The sequence below is a fragment of the Notechis scutatus genome, chromosome 5 (genome assembly GCF_049901735.1).
Source record: "Notechis scutatus isolate UNSWTSFEM ecotype Mainland chromosome 5, rNotScu1.2, whole genome shotgun sequence".
Classification (NCBI taxonomy): Eukaryota; Metazoa; Chordata; class Lepidosauria; order Squamata; family Elapidae; genus Notechis; species Notechis scutatus.
The window spans coordinates 79,355,056-79,377,921 of record NC_142013.1 but is presented as its reverse complement, the minus strand read 5'-3'; the positions used below and the strand labels follow the sequence as shown (position 1 = coordinate 79,377,921).

General features: G+C 36.6%; 1 protein-coding gene across 3 annotated transcripts in view; it reads right to left on the bottom strand.

Annotated features, from left to right (window-relative positions):
* Window positions 1-22,866, bottom strand: part of OCA2 (OCA2 melanosomal transmembrane protein) — a 193,017-nt gene that overhangs the window by 37,099 nt on the left and 133,052 nt on the right. For all 3 annotated transcript variants that reach the window (XM_087967115.1, XM_087967114.1, XM_087967116.1), the window contains 4 exons: window positions 14,466-14,593; window positions 7,137-7,196; window positions 5,928-6,032; window positions 4,128-4,221 (listed from right to left, as the gene is read on the bottom strand). In XM_087967115.1, the coding sequence (XP_087823241.1) occupies window positions 4,128-4,221; window positions 5,928-6,032; window positions 7,137-7,196; window positions 14,466-14,593 (387 nt within the window). The remainder of the gene's footprint in view (window positions 1-4,127; window positions 4,222-5,927; window positions 6,033-7,136; window positions 7,197-14,465; window positions 14,594-22,866) is intronic.

Below are 22,866 nucleotides of genomic sequence, written 5' to 3'. Positions count from 1 at the left end.
GAGATAAAGGGTAGACCCTTCCCCAAAATTGCAGAATCAATACTCCTTATCAGATATTAAGCATATCAAGGAATGTTTTGGGGTCTGCAAATGCAGAGAGAACTAATTTCTGCCATAAACGAAATTGAGATAAAATAACTCAGTACAGAATTTTCCTATCCCCATGCAATTTTCAACATTGGAACTTTCCAGCATAAATGATTAGATTTACTGCATGTCTAATGACAAATCAGAGATTAGAAAGGCAGTCTTTCAGAACACTAAAATGGAAAATGGAAATTGACATTTTAAGACTAGGACCATACTAGATCCAAGACAGAGGGGACTAAAGAGGAAACAAATTTAGTAAGTCTTTTTTAATAAATCAACATTTTATTATGGTCATTGGTCAATCCAAAGTAAGATAGCAAAGTAAGTGAAATGGTAAAAAAAATTGAAAAATCTTGATAAAGCTTAGAGCTTGAATAATTTGCCATTAACCCATTTTCAGAAATGTACTTTTTAAATCTGAAAAGAAAGAAAAAATGGTTAAGAGAAATAATAAAAAGGAAATATAAAATATGTCAGAGCTACCTGATCTGTGAGTCAAAATAGAAATGACATGAATCAATCAAATATTGGACAATAAGACTACAATAAGACATGCATCAGAGCTTCAGCTTCTCCTGAACCACAAAGACAGAGCCAATCTCCCATAGGGATATTATTAATTTTACCTTCCAAAAGTAATATATAAGGAAGCCAGAATAAAGACCTTATGTTTCCTTGAAGTGGTTGGGTTGTGTAAGATAGCGGTTCAAAAGTTCTCTGGGGGTACTGATCACTTAGCCAGATCATGTTGATGCTCACAATCTAAAGTTGTTAATCAAATAACACATTTGGCTTTTTAAAAACCTATAGATAAAAAGACATTTAAAAAGAAATCCAGATAAGGCCTACTTGGTTTCTAGATTTTGGTGCCAAGGAGACTGAAAACTTGTCAATCACAGTGATAGGTTCTAAGCCTACTAGGAAGAAATTTAATTGAAGCCAAAATTAATCAGTAAAATCCAGGCCTTGGCTTCAAACTTAATTAGGCTGCTTCCAATCATAGTAACGCTATTGAGAAGACAGCCTGAAGGAAGTCTGGAAACACTGTTTTCAGCTTAATCAAAAACCTGGTCCTGAATAAAGCAATTAGCTCCAACATTAGCAGCAAAGATTTTGACATCTACTAGAATATCTAAATTCACACTGAAAAAGTTGAAAATAGCTACTTCACTTATCAGAGTGTTATCAGTGGCAAGCTATTTTTTGCCCCAAGGCCGAGCTGCTGAAACACCCTTCCTACATATTTATAACATGATATCTGGTCTATAATGTTGCCATCTGTTCATCTTTTATCTTTTGGTAAACACCATTTTGATCTTGATGTATCTTTCTAAAATTGCTCACAACAGGATGCAAGAAAACAGGGGGGAAATATTAACTACCTCAAAATGTAAAGATAGCAATTAGATAAATTCTTAAAGAAGCAACTGAAAATCTTTCAGACTCAAATCCCAAAAGAAAACTTTAATTCTTTAGAAATTATGCATGAAGAAGGAGCAATCTCCAAGTAATCAGAAAGAAATAGGATCTGTTCCATTCCACTACAGAAGTCCTCTATATATGATTGATTTTTAGATACAAAATTTAAGATTATTTGGGGGGTAGGGGGAAGAGCCAATCTATCTTCTGCAAGAAATTGACAAATTTGCGTGTTACCCTATGCATGGTAAAGCAGACTCAAGGAGTCAACAACAACCAATAGGTCTCTTTCTGGAAAGTGGCCACTTTAAACAGCCTAACAAATCTCTGGAATTAAATTAAAAGAGATACCATAAATCAATTCACTTATGATCAAAACTGTAGACGTATCCATAATCTTTTCTCAAGGTGTCAAGCATCACGCAAAAATAGCAAGTTCCAATAAAAAGTTTGGTACCAGGGTTACAAACATAAAAAAACCACAAGTCTTCCTGAAGAGAGATGGGTGATCTAGAAATATGAAATATAAGTAAATAAACAATTCCAAGTGTCTCGGTTCGCATTATAGCAGCAGCAATAGCACTTAGACTTATATACTGCTTTACAGTGCTTTATAGCACTCTTTAAGCGGTTTACAGAGTTAGCCTATTGCCCACAACAATCTGGGTCCTCATTTAACAACCTCAGAAGAAAGGAAGACTGAGTCAACCCTGAGCTGGTCAAGATTGAACAGCTGGCAGTCAGCAGAATTAGAATTGTAATATTGCACTCTAACTACCATGGTCCATAAGAGATTATCAATATCAAGGATAGGCTATTAAGCTCATTGTTTCATCAAGGCTTCAATATGCTTAAATATTTAAGTTCTCTGTACTTCCCACCAACTGCAATTTAGGTTCCGTAGCCATGATTTTGCTGAATCCTGATGCTGCAAAGCTTCAGGACCATTATCAGTTTCCTTTGATAAGCAATCAATTATTGAGCTAACTTCTGCCTCTCTACAAGTTGGTTTTAGTCTACTTAGGCTGGGAATTCTTTTCTTTTGTTCAGATCAAAATTTGTGGCATCAGAGTAAAGAAGTACTAGCAGAGAGACATAAATTCTGAAATTTTCTGAAATTTTAGATTCCATAGACTGGTTTACTTGGATAAAGATGTCTGATTGAGTCCTGATTAGTTCCTATTTGAGAGATCAATAAAAATGGATGAATACTGAATATGAAAATGGAAGAATTACTGTCATGAGCTTCTGCAAGAGGACCCTGGAGGCCAAATGATGACACCATCATCATCATCATGCATGTCCCACAATTTAGATATTTGTATTAAATATTATAATGCAATATGCAATTGCAGCATCAGGATCATCACCATTTTTGTCCTTGTGGTTTGTTATAGATGTCACTGATCTCTAGGTCAATCAGCTTGAAAAGCATCTTCCTCATTCTCACAAAAAGCATCTTCCCCAAAACAGATCTAAAAACACATTGGTGAAATTATGAGAATGGGGGGTAAAAATCTAAATATCTATTCAGATATTGTTCCAGCATGCAAGATCCATATAATCAGTGGTCTCGCAATGTACTAGTTCAATTTTTCAAGAATGAGGTGTAGAGGTAAAGACCTATATTCTGGTTAATGAATCAAAACTATAACCATATCACCTCAAATGTGGACAGACCTGATTGCAAACTGAACAGTGCTGAAAAAGACACTGTAGATGACTGTTCCAATGATGTTAATAATATATGGTCAAAACCACTTTAATACTTAATACATATAATTATGACAGTTGTATAAAGTATGGTGTTTGAATGAGGGCAGTGCTAATGATGAAGTCTACCAGCTCCTAGTAGAGAAGAACATTCATTTATGTTGTATCATAAAATGACTGAGAAATAACTCTGCACTATGGCGAGGAATGCAAGGAAGAAAAACATTGTGAATATCCAGTCAATTGGGCCCCAGGCAGTTTTAAGCAGAAAAGATATTAGGGCTGATGCCGATGACAATTACCTAGTTAAGAATACTGAAATAATAGTTGCTTGTAATAACTGCTGTGTTGCACCTGAGAAAGCTAAAGCAGACAAGATTGAAATAGGAGAAGACAGCCATAGGTTAGCATGTGCTACCTAAGGAACCATCTGCATTCAAGAGGCAAATGTTCCAGATTATAGTCTTCAGAAACACAGATTATACTCTTCAGAAACAGAACTAATGAGATGGCTTGCAACAATCGAAAATATTATCTACAACATCAGGATGAGAGTGGCCAATACCGATGGAAATTGTAGAATGATACTATCATTAATACTATTACTAATACCATCATTGGCCAGACCTGTGAAATCAAGCATGAAGTCAATTTCAGCCCCATTTTCTAAAGAATTACTATTTCTTTGAGGATATAAAAATACTGATCACATGTGCTAACAGGTTATCTTTTTTTAAAAATTAATATTTTTAAATGTGCAATTTGATTATTTATGGATCACATTTTAGTTAACTACAAAAGTGTTTAATCTGATTGAGAAATTAAAAATCACAACCTTAAATTTAGTGTGTTGCTTTAGCTCTCACTGATAATATACATTTCTTCAAACTATTATCACTGCTTACCTCCAAGACAGGCACCTATGGCTAATGCAAAGATGAGTGGTTTTACAGGTAAGTTAACCTCAGGATCTTGACTTAAATTGAGAAGTACAGGAATCTACAAAAGGTACATTAAAATAATAAATAGTAAGAGAAACAGTAAGATTGAGATTAAAGATGATAATCAGTTACATTGAAAACAAGAAACTTGGTTTCTAACATCTTTTAAAAGTGCTTGGTACAATTATCCTGGGATGAGGTGCCCTTCATCTAAGTACTTTATGTATGGAAATTAGCATAAAGGGAGAGGCTATTCTAGAATTTTCCTTGAGAACTGCAGGGGCTCTTAAAAATAATCTCACCAAAACCACAAAAGCATACAAAATATTACATCCAAAGATTGATCAGACTGGATTTTTGCCAAAAAGGCAGTTAAGGGACAATGTGAGAACTACAGTATTTTCAATGTCACTGAGTATTTACAATACCACAAGGAGAAACAAACAGAGCTGATATTTTTGCACAAAGAGAAAGTTTTACAACTTAAATTGGGTTGTTATGTTTTAAGTTTTGGAAAATATGGACTTTGGGAAGAAATTTATTGAAGGGACTAAGTCTGTTTGTGCAACTCAGCAAACTAACATCATTGTCAATATAGGTTTGATTAAATTGTGAGAGATATATAAATGGGTACAAGGGAAGGGTGCCTTTTATTTTTTATTTTAGTCAAAATTTTGACTAAATATATTAGACAAGATGAGAAAACGTCACATCTGATTTTTTTTTAAAGAAATGTATTAATTAATGATGAGTTTGTGTGTGTGTATATTTATGTATGTGTTATAGTTTTCTTCAGTGGCAGATGAAGTCTGAATGATCTTGATCTGAAGATGTTCTACAGTGTATTTTGCATTCTAGATAACCCCCCTTTTATCCCTTTTGACTTTAATCTCTTATTTCTGCCCAACAAAAGACAGAATGAATGGAGGGAATACATTGTACAGTGTTGGCAATAACAATTTTAAACCTTTGTAAAAAGTATTCTTTAATATTCTGGTTAGGAGTAGACATACAAGAAATTTCATAATTATTGTTATAGCTGATTTAATATAACATTATCTAGGTCACAGTAATAAAATTGAAAAATCCTAACAGATGGTTCACAGTTGGTAGCATATACTGTAATAGCAGTTTATTGAAATACATGTGTAGAAAATAAGGTTTTCCCAAATAACACTCTGAAGGTAGAATCTCTCAATGATGCTGTCATTTTAAAAAAAAAAGAGAGAGTGTTAAGGTGTTCCAGAATATAAAGGTCACCATTGGGATGGCATGTTGTGGTCACTTTCCCTCACCTCACATGTGATGGGAACCCTTCCCTTCAAGAATGCACATGCCAAATCTATGGATATCTTCAAACAGGAAAAATAGAAGAACCAAAAGGGTTGCAGGGGGTTATCAATATCTGAAAAGATTCTAGATCAAATAAACACAGTTTCATCTCTAAGCCCTTGAAAACCACACAGTGATGGATTTATTAGCATGGATTTGTCAAAAAGAAATCTTGACAGACTAATCTTATTTTATTTCTTTTAACTATTAACTTCTTAATGAAGTATGGGAATTGCTATAGTAACTTTCACATCTCAGAACATTAATGTAAGAGCCCCCTTGGCAATAAAATAATGGGAAAGGTGGAAATTACTTTAACAAATTCATATCTGAAAGTCCTGAAGAAAAATGTATAGCAACCTAAACATCTAGTGACATGCAGTTACTCTACACTGTATCCCTGACAGAAGGATGCAAAGACATAGGACTTACCATTGTAGCAGTGAATGGAATATTGTCAATTAGAGATGATGCCAATACAGAGACCCACAGAATTAAAATAATAGCTACTGTCAAACGTTGCTCTTCAGGGACCTCCTGGCAAGCAGGCAGGACAGAAAGGATGGATTAAATAGATGGCCTTTTTCATGAAAGCAATTATCTTGCAACTAAGACTGTTACTGATTTATCCTGCTGTAACTCATGTGAAAATTCTGCAGATTTGTATATAAGTCAATGTTAGATAGGTCAACTTTATTTCACCTTTGAGCAGTACAGTAGAAGCCATTGTTTTAAATGTTTTGCTTTAAAAACTCAAATTCAAATATGTACATAAAAGTATCACAATTATCTGATTCAGTGGAAATAAGAAAAAGACACAGAAATATAAAAGTACATGGGAATTACATTCTGTGTTCCAACTGTATGCCAAATAGGTTTTATTTGGGGGGAGGGGGGATTAGTCCAAAATTTAGAGGGCCCTTTTCTCAGTTATAGCTTTTTATTATATAACCAACTTAATGGCTAATTATATATTGTACATCACATATACAACAATATACTTAAACATATCAAAAATCATCATTATTTTTTAAAAAATTGCCCCAAGATTCCAAATAAGCCACATAGATGTTCTTGGAACATCAAAATCATTGGGGGGGGGGCTGTGGCCGAGGGCTTGATTTATAATTGTGGCTATCTGCCTCCTCAAAAAAGAAAAATCAGCCACTCTTCAAGGGAATCATTATTATCAGTAAAGAAGCAAAAGTACCATCTTTTTTTCTTATAAACTGCTATTCTGCAGCTGTTGTGTACTGTTGCAGCTACTTTATGAATTATTTTTAATAAATTTTTAAAAGCTCATAATGTGTTTTCCACATTAAATATATTCACAGGTCCAAAGGAGTTGAAGAGGCTTTCCTATAACCGACGATCTAAGTTTGATTCCTTTTCCTGATGGCAACAGTAGCCTGAGAATAATAATATCCAGATCCAGCACTGAGACTTTAAAAAAAAAAATCCACAATTCCCAAATCTAACAATTCATCTAAGAGAAAAACCCCAGGATTCCACTGCATGGCTTGCATTTGAATCTAGGACTGTATCTTTGACAACAGAACATAATCATGAATATAATACCATAAATATGAAAAAAATACAATGTACCCTTTTTAAATTTAAAAAATGTATTGCAAACTGTACCTTTATCAACAAAGCTGTTTGTTCTCCTATGTATTCTATTAAATGAAGATGAGCCAAAGCCTATTTTTTAAAAAAAAGGAAATAAAGAAATGAAATAAAGTCAATAAATAAAACATGCATTCTAAATTATTAGGCAAATTTTCCCACTTGCAAGAAATTACTAATCCAACAAGTTATTAAAAACACTGGTTACACATTTAACAAAAAAATAGTAAATTGGAACTGGGATTCTCTCCCCCCACTTCCCCCAGTAATTAAAACAAACAGATTTGTTTTTCCCTCAAGAAAGACTGATGTAATTTTTCAGTTAATATGGATTCTCAAGCAGATGTTTATTGCTCAGAAGTGTTTACAGGAATTTAGGAATGATATTCTAGCCATGTTAAGAAGACTGAGGTCAGTAGCAAAGAATACAATTTTTATACCAAACGCTCTAGTTTTATTGCTCTGAACAAAAGTCTAGAAAACAGATTCCATGAAATGTAGACAGTCCTTGATGAGATGGACCAACAGTGGCTTAGCATTAGGTAATATGTAGGTATTGAATTAAAATTGCAAAAACAAATTAGAAAAAGATTATTTGGAGCTAACTGTCTGAAACTCTGCAGAGCCTGACTATGTTCTAAGAGGAATTTCTCAGGAAGGTAGATGTAGATCTGATTGTGATCTTCATACATTATAAATAGCTGATATATAATTAAAAGGAGGGATGTTGTTGACTATGATCCTGTACATTTACATGTTGAAAATGACAGATGAATAAAGTACAAAGTCTTCTCATGAGCTTCATCTAAGTGTAAACATTTCATAAGTCTCAGCTCTGGAACTGTTTCATAGAAGCCTCTATAAATACTTTCAGACATCCCCACTCAAAATTCTACCAACAGGTGAGACTGAAGAGACATGCTACGTTGACCACTAACTTAGCTGGCTTCAAAAACGGGTTGGACCAATTCATCAAAGGCCTGGGAATCAGAGGTGGTATTCAGCAGGTTCTGACCAGTTCTGGAGAACTGGTAGCGGAAATTTTGAGTAGTCTGGAGAACCGGCAAATACCACCTCTGACTGGAAATTTTACAATATCCTTCCCCTGCCGTGCCACCAAGCCACACCCACAGAACCGGTAGTAAAAAAAAAAAAATTGAATCCCACCACTGATGGGAATCAATGGCTATTAGCCTGGTTGGCAATATGGCTGCCTTTGAAAGTCATATTATGGGAGATTAGTGACGTCCTTAAATTGGTCAACCACTGCGAGAACAGATTGTGGAACTATTTGTGGGATAGTCGAAGAGGGCTAGAGAAGTCACACAGTCAAATCAGAGTCAAAATATGTTCATGACACTCAGTTCTGGCTTGAAGCTATATATAAATAACTTTTACAAAGGAATCTGGTTACAATGACTCATATTCAATCAAGTGAACTGAATATATGTGTCAACCCTGAAGCTGGCCTAACTGAAGCCATTTTGTCCGCTTCAGTGTTGCCACACTGGAGCTGAAGAATAGGGAGAGAGGGATTTGAGATAGAGGGAATTCTGTAACCAAAACAAAAACAAAAAACCTTTCTCTTGGGAACCAAGGACCTTCTCACACCTGGTTGGAAGAAGGCAGAGTGATACCACCCAGTTGTCAGACTGCTTGGACAATGATTGGATCATGTGACTGATTGTTTTGAAAAAGTAGAAAATCTTTTATTTTTAATTAGGTAAAAACCGTGGGAGATTTCAGAGTCAGTTTTCGCCAGATATGTGCCAATATGATATTTCCAATAAAAGTACTATTTGATGAGTTCAATTGCCTCAGATTCTTGCTTGCCATGGATCTATTATTTGGAACCCTGACAATATATTTAATATCTGAATAATGGCAGAAGGAGAAGATTATTGCTGTTACTCTCTTTTCATCCTATGAGGAAAGTCTGTCCTAGAATTTTGAATTAGAAACTTTATTTACAGTAAGATTAAATCCTTCATCATCTCTGAACTTAATTATTTGCTTGCAGATGTTTCATTACCCAACTAGGTAGCATCATCGCTGCTCAGTTCGACCCTGAGCTATATATATTCTTTTCTATTAAAACAGTAAGACCTAAAACAGCTGAACTGGGGACTAAATAAATGAGAAATGAGACGGTTGAAATGGCTTAATCCAGGAAATAATAAAGTCCAGAACACCTTTGAGCATTTATTACTACCATCCCAATTTATATTGTTCCCAATACAAGCAATTAAGTCACAATATGTAACCCAGCTACAAAAATTTGTACAGATTAGTAGATTTGACATTATATTAGAACATGCTGCTCTTTAAATCATCCTTAATCAAAAGATAGTGATGCAAAATTTTATTCCTATTTAGATTTAAATTTCAAGTTTCACAAATCAGATCCCCTGAAGCAAATACATTGCTTTACTGCTTGGACTCTTGATATTTTTACCAGAAAATAGCATGCAATTCTGATTCTGAAGCTATCTTAGACAGTTCTGCTTAACCAAATCTATTTCTTGAAGTATTGTGAAAAATTAAACTATATTTTACTTATAATTTCCCTGCCTTGGCCTTATTCAAGAGGAACTATATTCTCTCCAGTTTTTTGAAAAAATTAAAACAAATATACAAGTCTTTAAACAGTGTTTCATGGCAAAAAATACCATAGAATTAAACATTATTTCTTCAAATAGTCTGCAGTTTGTAAGTCATTAACCAACTAATCTTAAATATTCCTTTACAAATTTCTATGCTTTTTGAAAGAAATTTTCTTCTTTACTATATTCCAATTCATTTCAGGCAGCATACCCAGTTCAGGTAATCCCATAGACAAAATTTAGCAACTCTGCAAAACCTTTGGTCAAATTTCTGCTAGGTAGAAATTAATGATCAGTATCCAAAATCTGCTTATTTATTTTGGATTAGATTTCCATGTGTGTGATGATGCGGGGCATGGCACAAAGGCAACACAGTCAAATAAGCAATAAGAGTCCCTTTATTATCTCCAACTTTGCCCCCAATGTCCAGGTTACCTTCAGCTGGAGAAAACTCTCCCAGGAACAGCCTTTAAGTGAAGGAAAGTCAGTCCAAAAACAAAGTACATACAAACTGTAACTAAAAATCCACACAAACCATGCTGCAGTAATTAACTTGACAGGACAGGAGAAGGAATTGCAGACTTGAAAGCACAGCAGAACACACACAGTTGGGAAGATGCCAGGAACACAGATAAGCTACCACATACCAGATAATTCAGTTTGCTCCCAACAACTTGCTGTGCTAAACTTCCCTTATTAAACACTGTTCCCAGCTGCAGCTAATGAAGGGAATCAGGGCTCTTTCCTCCCCCATAAGCCACACAACTCATGTTGCTCCCTTCTCTGTTCCTCCCTGCATGCCCTAGGATGAAGAGGGGGTGGGCCTGGGTCTTCCTCTGAATTCCCTTGCCCTGTCCTCTGCCCATCTGGATCGTGCCCTTCCCCAGTTTCTTCCACAGCCAATGGAGCCACACTCCCACTCCCTGTCAGCTGCTCGGCTTCCCACTTTGAATCAGATTCCAACAGGGACATGACAATGTGTCTCTTGCCAACTGCAGATGATAACTTTTGTCCATAGTCTTTCCTCTTTCTCCATTTTCTTCATGAAAATAATATTGATGGCCTTTCTTCTTCTCACAAGCAAATGGAGAATATTTTTTGATATTGCAGGTACTCCGATTTAATTCTTGGCATTTCAAAGATAGGCTTTCTTCATTGTACATATGATTATCTATCATAACTATGCAGGTCTACATTGCAAGGGGACCTATGGAGACCTTTCCAGTTTCTCTAAGTCACTCAATGCCTTTTGTATTCTTCAATACTCCAGGCTCTTGCACATAGTCAGATTTTTAGAAACTTATGAAAGGCTAACAAGATCAGAACCATCCTGAGCTCCAAAGGAAGAATGTTCCAGAAGGCTGGAGCTACAGCCAAGAAGATGCACCTCCTGGTCCCCTCCAGCCAACTTTCCTTAGCTGAGCTGGCCCACAGCATCCCATTTTATTGTAATGCACATAGCTGAAAAACTAATAAAATTACACTGCCACCTAAATGTGCATTGACAAGTCTAAAGCCCACAATGAGTTTCTTAGAATGTGTGGTCCAATTTCAACTATCTCTTGGGCTCAGATATGAAGAGAATAAACCAAAAATAATTCTTAAGTTTGTAATTGTCAAAATGTGATGTAAGTACTGCATACAAAGAACTGTGCCTCCATCCAGAAATAAAAAGGAAAAGTATTTAAATCACATGTGTCTACTGCTATATACAAAAATCATCTAAAAATAATCTCTGCTTCTACTGTAGCAGTTCCAGTCTTTTAAAGTTTGCTTCTATGTTTCCCTGTGATGGGAAGAGATAAACTTCAGCGAGGCATGGCAATAAAAACAACAGAACAGTTGGAGCTATAAGTTTTGCAGAGAAACAATTTGGGTAAAAGTCATTAGTGTAGCTCAGCTGGTTAGAGAAGCTGAGAGTGGCATACTCAAAATTCCAGAAGAAAATTAGGCTTGAAGAGCCAATGCACCTGCAAGATTTACTCAACTATGATTGGGGCTACATTCTGAGTTTATTTTTTCATGCTGTTATCCCACCTGAAAAAAAAAAAAAAAACCTTATGTGTACCTCTACCTGAATAGTTACATTTATCTTGATTAACTTAGTTGGGTGTGCATATGGGGTTCTTCCTTGTGTGTAGGATTTCTGACTTGGCACTATGTAAAAATCATTTCTGCATCCTAAAATTATTGCTAGTTATTCCACTGTTACTTATATTCAGAAGTTTGCCCTTTCCAGGATTTTTGATTGAACTGAGGACAAATGACACCTAGAATTGCACCTGTTTTACTACAACCACACAGGAATTTTTAAAAAAACAATTTCAGCGCTCCAATGCTGCTAACTTTGTGAGTTCAGAGAGATCTGGAGTGTCTTTCAAATTAACATAGTAACTTCTTTCTTCATTCATTTCATAGAAGTGCCTTTACCCTGGTTGTTGTGATCCTATCAGTTCAAGAGCTTAATTCATTTAGCAGGAAAACAAGTTGGGAGAAGTACAATTTACTATATACAATGTACATACACTGTAAAAACTCACATTATATTTATCTGTTTCTCTGTTTGCACCTTCAGGTTAGCCCAAACAGTGCAATATAGCTATTTTTGAATTGAGGAACATAAATTTTGCTAATTTATAGGATGTGTTTTTAAAAAATCCAGGCTGTAGTACTCCCCACCAGAAAGCAAAGCAAAGTCCATGGAGAAACTGTCAGGGAGTCAGAAGTAGCTCTTATTCCCACTGCTTTTTTTGGCCCACCCATGGTCAATCTGTTTAGGTAAGTAAATATTGATTTATTATTGAAATTCATCTGCCACAACAATTTTTCTATTTATAATATATACTCTTCTTTGATTATCATAAGACTGTCCAACATTGGGGTAAGAAAATATGGTCAACTCAAAATGTAATGTACATTCTGCTCACATTAGACTGTACTACTTTTCTTTCAAAGAATGTGTCAAAGGGTTATCTACTTACTATCTAAAGAGTTTTATAAAGAGCAGCGGTGCTTATTCTTTACAATGATCGAAACATTGTGGCATGACTTATACTAATTTATTTGTACAAGTTTGTACAAATAAATGTGTACAAATCCCATAGGAAAGCATAGGTCACACAATGTATTTTTCCATATAGTTACCTTACTCTATCCATCAGCAGAAGAATTTTCTAGGCTAGATGATATAACACTGGATGAAAGTATTCATTCTTTCTCTTTCTAAGATTCTTAAACCTAGCTAAATTCTACATCTTATTTGCCTCTCTGTAAGCCTCACTGAATTTGCTTTTGATTACACAGATAAAACACTGAAATGGGAAACACAGCACCCAGGAGAAATGCAGATGAAGATTTCCTTAATTCACTGAACTCAAAGTAAAAAAGCTCGCTATTTGGGATACAACTGAAAGACAAATCTTAGCACTCATTTTGGATTTACCAGATCTTCCCTTGCATGAGGTTACTTTCTGTAATATGAATAGTCAGTCTTCACTTCTGTCAAGGAGTAAAGCCCTATCCTTAAATTTTTCATTTTTAATGTGGGCCAATGTGCTCACAGTAAAAAATGACAATAAAAGGTTATCTTATCTAATCTTAATCTTAAAGATCCCAATGCTCTGTATATCAGGATTTCCTCTTCAGTACTGAGAGTAGATAGTAATAATTACAAGTATCTGGAGAATAATTTTCAAATGCTACTTTTCCTTATTTTAATTCACACAATTTTGGAATGAAGAGATAGATCACTTTGCTTCAGGCTGAGAGCTATGCGATTTTGGGGTAGCATTCTGGGACCTGTGCTCAAAAATATAGCAAGCCAAAAGAAAAGGTGGTTGGGGCGAGCGTGACAATGAAATTAATTTTATCACCTTAATTAAATTTAATTAATATGTTTATTTCCCATGCATTTCATATATTCGCCCTTTGAAAGATTCAGTCACATTTGATACAACTTTTGCAGGAGGCCCACAGAGTGCATTGGAAATATACTGAGGTCACATGAAAGGTTACATATCTTGAGTATTATAGAATCTCAAACCAAATCAGAACTAATCCTGAAAAATTAACGTGAATTTAATTTAATTTGCACCCAGCACACAATCAAAGCACTCAATCCTTATATCCTGATTAGATCAAGCACACAGGCCACTCAGTATAGCTAGCAAAATTATAACTATTAAACTCAAAATATTTAACAGACAAAATGAGAGAGAAAGCATGAACAACAGGCAAGCATTACATCAACGGTTTCTCAAAAGACATCATAGTATCATTGGATATTCCCAAAGGAAATGGCCCCTGGTTATGCCAGCCTGAATCTTTTTACATATATAACAGGAAAAGCAGTACATAAGGTGATCCTTCCTCTATGCTTCACCATATAGGAAACATATAGGATGGGATGACAGATTTCATCTCTCTGTATTTGCAAAATAGTTCTTTAAACTCTTTTATCCACAGCATATTTATAGAAAGAGCTCCTAATTCATATGTCTTGACCAGAAACATTTAGTCCATACCTGAAAATTCCAGCCACAGAATAAATATCAGAACACAGAAATTGTGCAGTAATAAAACTGCCTTTTTTACAAGACTAACTTCACATGATAATTGTAAATTAATCATTCTGCATGAGAAGAGCAATCTATATTTCACTTGATTGAAAACCAACTCGAGAAAGTAAAAATGAAATTCTTCACCAAGATTTTAAACAGTCTTTAAAATGTCTTTATCTTACCTCCATTAAAACAAATAATGCTGCAAAGAAAAGGAGGGTCGCCCATTCCACTCTGTTCAGAATCATTTCAAAATCATGAATGTTGGCTAGAACAAGAAGCCACAGAGCTCCTAACATAGCAATCCATCCTACATAAAAAGAGAAAAAAGTTCGCATGAATTTCACTGAATCCATTTTAACCCACTATATGCAAATCTACAGTTCACATACCCTTTGGGTACAGCAATATTAAAAACATATTTATACTGTAGAATAGCACATAATCATGGTTAAGCTTGCAACTTATTTTCCCCCAGGGTATAGCTTATGTGCCTTTAATATGGATCTTCTCTAATATCATTATTTCCATATTCTACTTTCTTTCATATCCTATAAAGGATAATATCCAGGATTTTTTTTAAAAAAATCTGGTTATAAACGAGTTGTAAATTTGCAGTGTAACCCAATTCTTTGTTTCTTCCTGATGCGAATCCAACACTGAGAATTCAAAACAAGGCCATACTAAAAAAAAAAATATCAGGCTTGACTATGACTATTAATCTGGTATTCTAATTTTTAAAAAATATATCTTGACCCAGAAATATTTAGTCCTGAAAATTCCAGCTGTGCAAAAAAAATCACAACACAGAAGTTGTGCAATAATACAACTTGCCTTTACTACAAGACTAACTTTACATGAGGATTGTAAATTAATCATCCTGCATGAGAAGAGCAATCTATATTTCACTCCCATTTTTACCATATGAATTTAGAAAAAAACATGTAAAAGGAAATGCTGAGATTAAGTTTTTCTAAATTTCCTTCAAAGGGGGCAAGGTATATGTTTCCAAATGGATTCCATCCTGAGTTGAATAACAAAATAACAAAATATCTCTCCACAGCTATTGGCAATGTTTGTTTCTATGGACCATACCCAATTCTGTGTTCTTCAGTTACCATTCTGGGTTAGAAAAAAGAGGAAACTAGAGGAAGGCCCTTTTAATTTTTTTTTCCCCCCATTTCTGGAAAAAAAAAAAAAAATTAGGTTTTTTGGGGACAAGTAGGTATTTTTAAAGGGAATATGCACAGAACCCAAAGGAAAGTCCTAAAATAGGCACTTTTTTCCAGATGTACTGGATTCAACTTCATCATTCAACAATGATAGATAATCAGTGATAATCAGAGCGGAATGGAGCTCATTAAATGGCTCGTGTAATCTGCTGTGGTCGTGGCAGGGAGTGGGAGTTGGGGGGGGTGATTTTGTTATATTGTACTTTATTAATTTATTTGATTCTTTTCATTAGCTTTTATTGTTTTAAATGTGGTTTTATATTCTGTAAGCCACCTCGAGTCGCCATGGGCAAATAGGCAGCAATATAAATTCAATAAATAAATAAATAATGTGTTGGCTGGAAGATTATGTATGTTGAAGTCCAACTCATTTGCAAAGTAGCAAGTTGTGGAAGGTTGTCCTGGAAGGAAGTGCAGTCCATATTGTAGTGATTGAAATGTTACATGGATGAGTATTTTGAGGAAACTGCTAAAGGTGACAATCTAGAAACTTGGAATAATCACCACCACCTATAGATAAATCCAACTCTTCTGATCAATAACAACTTCTGTACCTAGTGACCCAAGGTCTGGCATTATTTTTCTGGATTGGACAAATGATGTCACTACCTTGGACACATTATTTATCTTTACCACATCAGCTAAAACCCCAACAACACAAGAATATCCATTTTTTGTTGGATAAGACAGAGTTATGCACACAAATGCCTGCAGACAACCAGGCAGACAACCAGGAGTGATATGCAAATATTTTTACAACCAGTTCTGTGGGCATGGCTAGATGGGCATGGCTAGGTGGACATGGCCTTGTGACTGAGTGGGCATGGCTTCTTCTTTTCTTTTCTTGTTTGCAGCACCTCCCTTCGTGCTCCATTTTTTGGCCTCCTGGGCCTCAGGGAAGCCTTCTGAGGGGTATTTTTGCTCCCAGGAAGCTTCCCTTAGGCCCAGAAGGCCAAAACCGGAACATGGGGGACATGCAGCACACACCCCTGCAGCCTTTTTTGCCTCCTGGGCCTCAGGGAAGCCTCCTGGGTGAAGCAATAAGACAGTGAGGGGGAACCCAGCACAGTTGATCGTCGGAACAGCTGGTCGTTGGGAGGAAAAAAATAGAAATATCTTAAGGAGTGACTGGACGGGGGAGAATGCAGTCAGCATTGTCGTGCATGCGTGCAATGCTGTGCATGCAACTGGGCAGAGAGGGGAGGGGTTGGAGAGGGGAGGGGCCAGCCAGGGACACGATTTAATGGTTCTCTGAACTGCACAGAATTGTAACAACTGGTTCTATAGAACTGGTCCAAACTGGTAGAATCCCACTCCTGAAGACAACCCAACATAAAGGGTCTGTTTTATAGATAATTGAATTAAACTCCTTTTCACAAGAGAGACCCAATGATAATTGTAGTGATCATCAGTTCTTCATTTTTAAGTCTACCTGTAAAGACTATTGCTGCATTTTGAAGCAACAGAATCAGAGTCATGTCTGTAAAAGAAAAAGTTTTCCAAAATATAACAGAAAATATAACATTCCAGCCTTAAGTAAAGAATCAGTCTACTGCCCAGGAATCTATAAACAAGGGGATTACAGAGATCTCTGCCTTAATAAACTCACCAATTAATGAGAACTGTTTATCCAGTTTCTAAGACTTTGTAAAATAACTCCATTTTCTGACATAATTAATAAGAAAATGTGAATTTAGCTTCTACGGTCATAAAAACCCTCTCCTCTACTCATTTTATACCTGAATCAAAGTAAGTTCCAAAAGGACAAGTAAAACATGATATTTCATCCATCATCTTGCTGAGTTTGGAGTGTTCCTTGTCATAGATGCCACTACCAGAATCAATTCTCCAAGATATTAAACAAAGATACACTGCAGATAAAATACTTAGTTCTGAGCACCTTTATTTAAACAGCATTTTTTTAAATAATGCCATAAATTATCTGTTGGCCTCTATGTGTTGTTTCTATGACATCGCCCTTTTAAATATAAATACCTTTTCTGGAATGAAGTTGGAAAATGATTTCAGTAATAGATCAAAAATAAAAAGAGTATGTAAGTCAACCTTACCTGTTCAAAATATTGGGGAGGGGGTTGAAATAAACCCTTCCAAGTTATGATAGTTGTATACACGAAATCTTCATCAAATATTCTTTAAAAGCTTTTATTGATCCTTATTAAAAGGAGACAGGGCTTTTTGCGAATGAATGTATTCAGTATTCAGTTTTTGCGAATCAATTCAGTATTCATACACAACATTATACAACAAGTGATACACTTTCTTTAATATTTTGTGGGCTATGGCTCTATATATCCATGCTTATTCTTGGACTTAATAATCAAGTAATCTAGCAGAATGGATATGTAGGATTCAACTTTAAAATACAGGTAGTCCTCAAGTTACAACTATAATTGAGCCTAAAATTTATGCTGTTAAGCGACGCATTTATTAAGTGAGTTTGCTTCATTTTATGACCTTTCTTGCCACCGTTAAGTGAACCAATGTAGTTGTTTAGTTAATAACATGGTTAAGTGAAACTGGTTTCCCCATTGACTTTGCTTGTCAGAAGGTCGCAAAAGGTGACCACATCACTCTGGCACACTACAGCCCTCATAAATATAAAACAGCTGCCAAGCGTCTGAATTTGGATCATGTGACCATGGGGATGCTACAATAGTCTTAAGTGTGAAAAACAGTCATACGTCACTTTTTTCAGTGGTATTATAACTTTGTATGGTCACTAAATGAACTGTTATAACTGAATGATCAGTGTGATTTTTAAAATCCTATTTAGTAAAGGGAAGTGGGTCGGTTTTTAAATGAGGTGTAGAACAAGATGCAATAATTCTTAACTTTGTTTTCCTGTGACTGTCTATTTTGCTACATTGTCCTTATAGTAATTAGGACCTTCACTGTAAAATATAATTGCTTCTGCTTGCAGGCACAGTTAAATAAAACATGGTGTCAACAGGTTGTAAGGTTATACTGCTACACAACAGACTATGTTTACCCATGAGATCATTGAAAAGTGCAACACAAGGTTTTTCTGTACAGACTTTGCACTCTGAAATCTTCTAAAATATTATTTTTCCCTATGGAGGGGAAAGGACTAAAATAGCTTTAGAAAGGCAAAATACGGAGGAAAACATTTTCATACTAAGCTCAGGGTGGAATTCAAATCTCAGCAGTCTAATTCAAACAAGGTTTTCAAGAAGAATAACAAATTTCAAATAACATATAGATTTGCTTACCAATTATCTATCCCCCTCAAACTCCCACCCATCTCTCTGAACCTCCTGAACTGAAATCTCAGACTCCAAATTTTCTTTTGCCTACTCATCCAGAAACAACGAAAAAATAGTGAAAAAATAATGAAAAAATAGAAAACAAGGACAGTAAGAGTTAGCACCTGAAACAACTAATTGCTCAGATCTTTACCTGTTTATTTATCATTATTAAGTATAATATGAGTTAAATATATTAAATAAGGATGCACAGTATCTCTGCTGAACATTTGTCTTTTGGGGAAATAAACAGGTTACTTGGGAAACTAACATCCTGATCAAACATGCATGCAAATAAATGCCACCCACTGAGAGAACAAGTATGGTTCTTTCTGAACCAAGAATAGAAGGAGCCAAATTCCAGTTATCCTTTGGCATGTTAACCAGCTGGGTGACTTTCTCTCAGTCCTAGCCTGGGAAATTGAAAAACAAGCACTGGTATATCGCTTCTGCAATATTGCTGAGGGAACTATGTGGACCTGTCCATGAAGCCCCCAGGAGTTAAGACTAATTCAAAAAAAAACTTTAAAAGCCATTGAGGAGAATGGTACTGACTTCATAGTAAAAGAATGGAAATCCATTGCAAAGCAAAGAAAATTTGGAAATTAACTTAACCTGGGCTTGACTTGGTTCATTATCTGATCTACTGTTAGCATAGTTGCCATGAATTTAAAAGGGTTCAGAATAAATATAATTAACTTCTTGAAATATTTTGAGTAGACATATTCCTGGGGTTTTAGATTAATAACTTCCATTTGTTTGTATGGACAAGGAGTATAAAGGACAGAAGCCTGACAATTTCTTTATGCAAATATACAACTCATATGTTTATTGGACATCATGACATAATCACATATTTTTTGCTAGGATGTCATGGCACAGAAGTAGCTTTTCTGGTATCAGTGTGGTTGGTAACAAAGGCCAATTATTGAAGAAGTTCGGCAACAATTCTGTACTTTTTTCTTGCTAAGGCATGTTGTTCTTTGCAAACCAATCTTATTCTGTCTGCAATGAATAGGAAGAAATGGCATGCAGAGGCATGATTGTACCTGTACAGCTCACAGCAAAGATTCTTAGCCATACATCAAAATATTTTTAAATATATGTCTCAATTTTATCTTACAAATAATGCAGAGTAGGTAACAAGATAAAATATAGACCCTAGCAGTGAAGTCGTTTTAATAAGGACAAGCTAATACAGCTCTCACTATTCCTCATTTTGAAATTTCAGAAGTGATTTCTAGTTGAACACATGAGACACCCAAGAGTAATGTAAACATTTTATCATTGCTAGACAGGGCTTCAGGAAAAGGTCACACATGACTACTTTGTAATCAGTCTATTATGTTCATTCATTTAACTGTAGGAAATTACTGCAAAATCTAAGTAACCTGCATGGCTGTCCAAGCAGCAACAAAACTGAAAAATAAAAAGCACTTACATGTGCAAATCCTGCCATTTTGTTGTTGTTTGTTTATTAAGACACAATATCCCCCGTGCTCTGCATAAGGCATTCAGTGTCATTTGTTTAAGGCAGGGAGTATGACAAAGGGGCTCTATTGTTGTGCTTTCCAATTAGAGTGCTTAATTTCTCCAGCTTTTTAAAAAGTTCTTAAGTAAATAAATCATTAAATATGCCAACCGCTTTCTGAGCAAATAACAATATATCCAGAATCTACTAATCTGCATAATTCAACCTAATGTTACTGAAAGTCCTGGCAATAATATCCTTTTGTAAAGAAATCAAATGTTAAACTAAATAAAGTAAGATATTTTAAAGTGTTCAGGGGATAAACTTAAAGTATAGGCTACAAGAGTTGCTGTCCTCTAATATGATAGATTACAATAAACACTGACATGTAAAATATAATAATCATAATTGTTGGGAATAAATTATTGTTTTGGACAGGTCAAGGTTTTGTTTTGGAGATTGTCCTGGAGATTGAAAAACAGATATGCCTATCTTTGTATATCTTAAACAATGCAAGTTCTGAGCAATTCACATAAGTTACTGCACGCAATCTTATTCTCCTTTTCTCAGACTCATTCAACATAAAGTCCTATAGTGTTTTTAGCTAGGACAAATATGTTTATAACTTTTGTCTAATATGGAATTATTTTTCTGGTAATTTGCTGCATTATAGACAGCAAATCTATCCATTTTGTTTTCTCTTGACAGTACTCATTGTTAATTCAGGGAGGCATAATGAATACTCAAAATGATGAGAACCAAACAATTTTTTCTATAAAAAATAATAATCTAGTGTAGTGGTTCCAAAAGTGGGTGGTACTGCCCCTGGGGGGGGGGCAGTGGGATGCCTTGGGAGGTGCTAAGAGGCAAGGGGGCTGGCAGGGGGGCGCTAAGAGGCGGCAGGGGGGCGTTCGAGGCGCCGGCCCTGCAGGTTCACTCATTGACTGTAGCACCGCTCCAGAGCCAGTGCCTCCAGTGCAGAAGTGGTGGCACATTACATGCCATCGTGTTCGACATGCCGCCAACCTGCTGCCTCTGACCGCCCCTCTGCTGTCCCCCTTGGGGATGCTAAGAGGCGGAGGGGGGGTGTTTGAGGTGCCGGCCATGCAGGTTCACCAATTGACTGTAGTAACGCTCCGGAGCCGGCACCTCCAATACGGAAGCGGTGGCACGTTATGTGCCGCCACGGCTGCGTTTGATGTGCTGCCCCCCTGCCACCTCTTAGCGTCCCCAAGGGGGCAGCAGAAGGGCGCTAAGAGGTGGCAGGTGGGCATTCGAGGCGCCAGCTGGCCCTGCAGTTTCACCCATTGAGGTGCTGGCTCCAGAGCAGTGCTACAGTCAATGGGTGAACCTGCAGGGCCTGCGCCTCAAATGCCCCCCTGCCACCTCCTAGTGTCCCTCTGCCAGCCCCCTTGGGAACACTAAGAGGTGGCAGGGGGGCGTTCGAGGTGCTGGCCCTGCAGGCTCACCCCATTGACTGTTGTACCGCACCGGAACCATTGCCTCGAATGCAGCAGCATGTTGGGAAAAGCTACCACCGCTCCTTTCCCAAAGTGCCGCCACTGTCACATTCTGTCTGTCTGTCTGTCCATCCGTCCGCCTGTCCATCCATCCAAAAGGTCTGTCTGTTTGCCTGCCTGCCTTTCTGCCTACCTACCTACCTGTCTGTCTTTCTGTCTACCTACCTACCTACCTATCTACCAATATAGATCTATCTATATACCTATCTATCCATCCATCCATCCATTCATCCATCCAAAAGGTATGTCCGTCTTCCTGCCTGCTTGCCTGCCTACCTACCTATCTATCCAAACATTCATCCAAAAGGTCTGCCTGCCTGACTGCTTGCCTGACTGCCTACCTACCTACCTATCTACCAATATAGATCTATCTACCTACCTACCTATCTACCTATCCATATCCATACATCCATCCAAAAGTTCTGTCTGTCTTCCTGCCTGCCTGCCTACCTACCACTTACCTACCTACCTATCTACCAATATATCTATCTATCTATCTGCCTCCCTCTCTCTCTCTCCCTCCCTCCCTCCCTCCCCCCCTCTCCATCCATCCATGTTCGAAGCACCGGCCCCGCAGGCACATCAGGAAAGTAGAGCAAAGCCAGTCTGGGAGGGAGAGAGGGAGGGAGGGAGGGAGATAGAGACCTGATGCATCAGATTGAATGAGGCCTAGTTTAGACTGAGGCCCTTTTCCACAGTGAAGCATCTTTGCCAGCACATTGAAACCTCTTTGGCTTCTATTAAAAGTTTTGTGGATGAAACATGGTCAAGACTATCAGGAAGCTCTCACATTTTGTTGAGGCTTTAAACAGGATCCATTGGACCAGACCTCCAACCTAAAAAATTACTTTTCCCCAATGTATTACAGTACCAATTCTGAAGAAGGCAAAACCAAAATGTACTGGTAAATTACAAGGAGAACACACACACACACACACACACTCCCTTCTAACCCTGCTGGAGCAGGTGATTGGACTAGAATAAATATCTCATTATCTTTCTCCTCCCTCCCTCCCTCCTTCTTTATTTCTTTTTCTTTCTGTCCCTTCCTTCCATCCCCCCTTCTTTATCTGTCC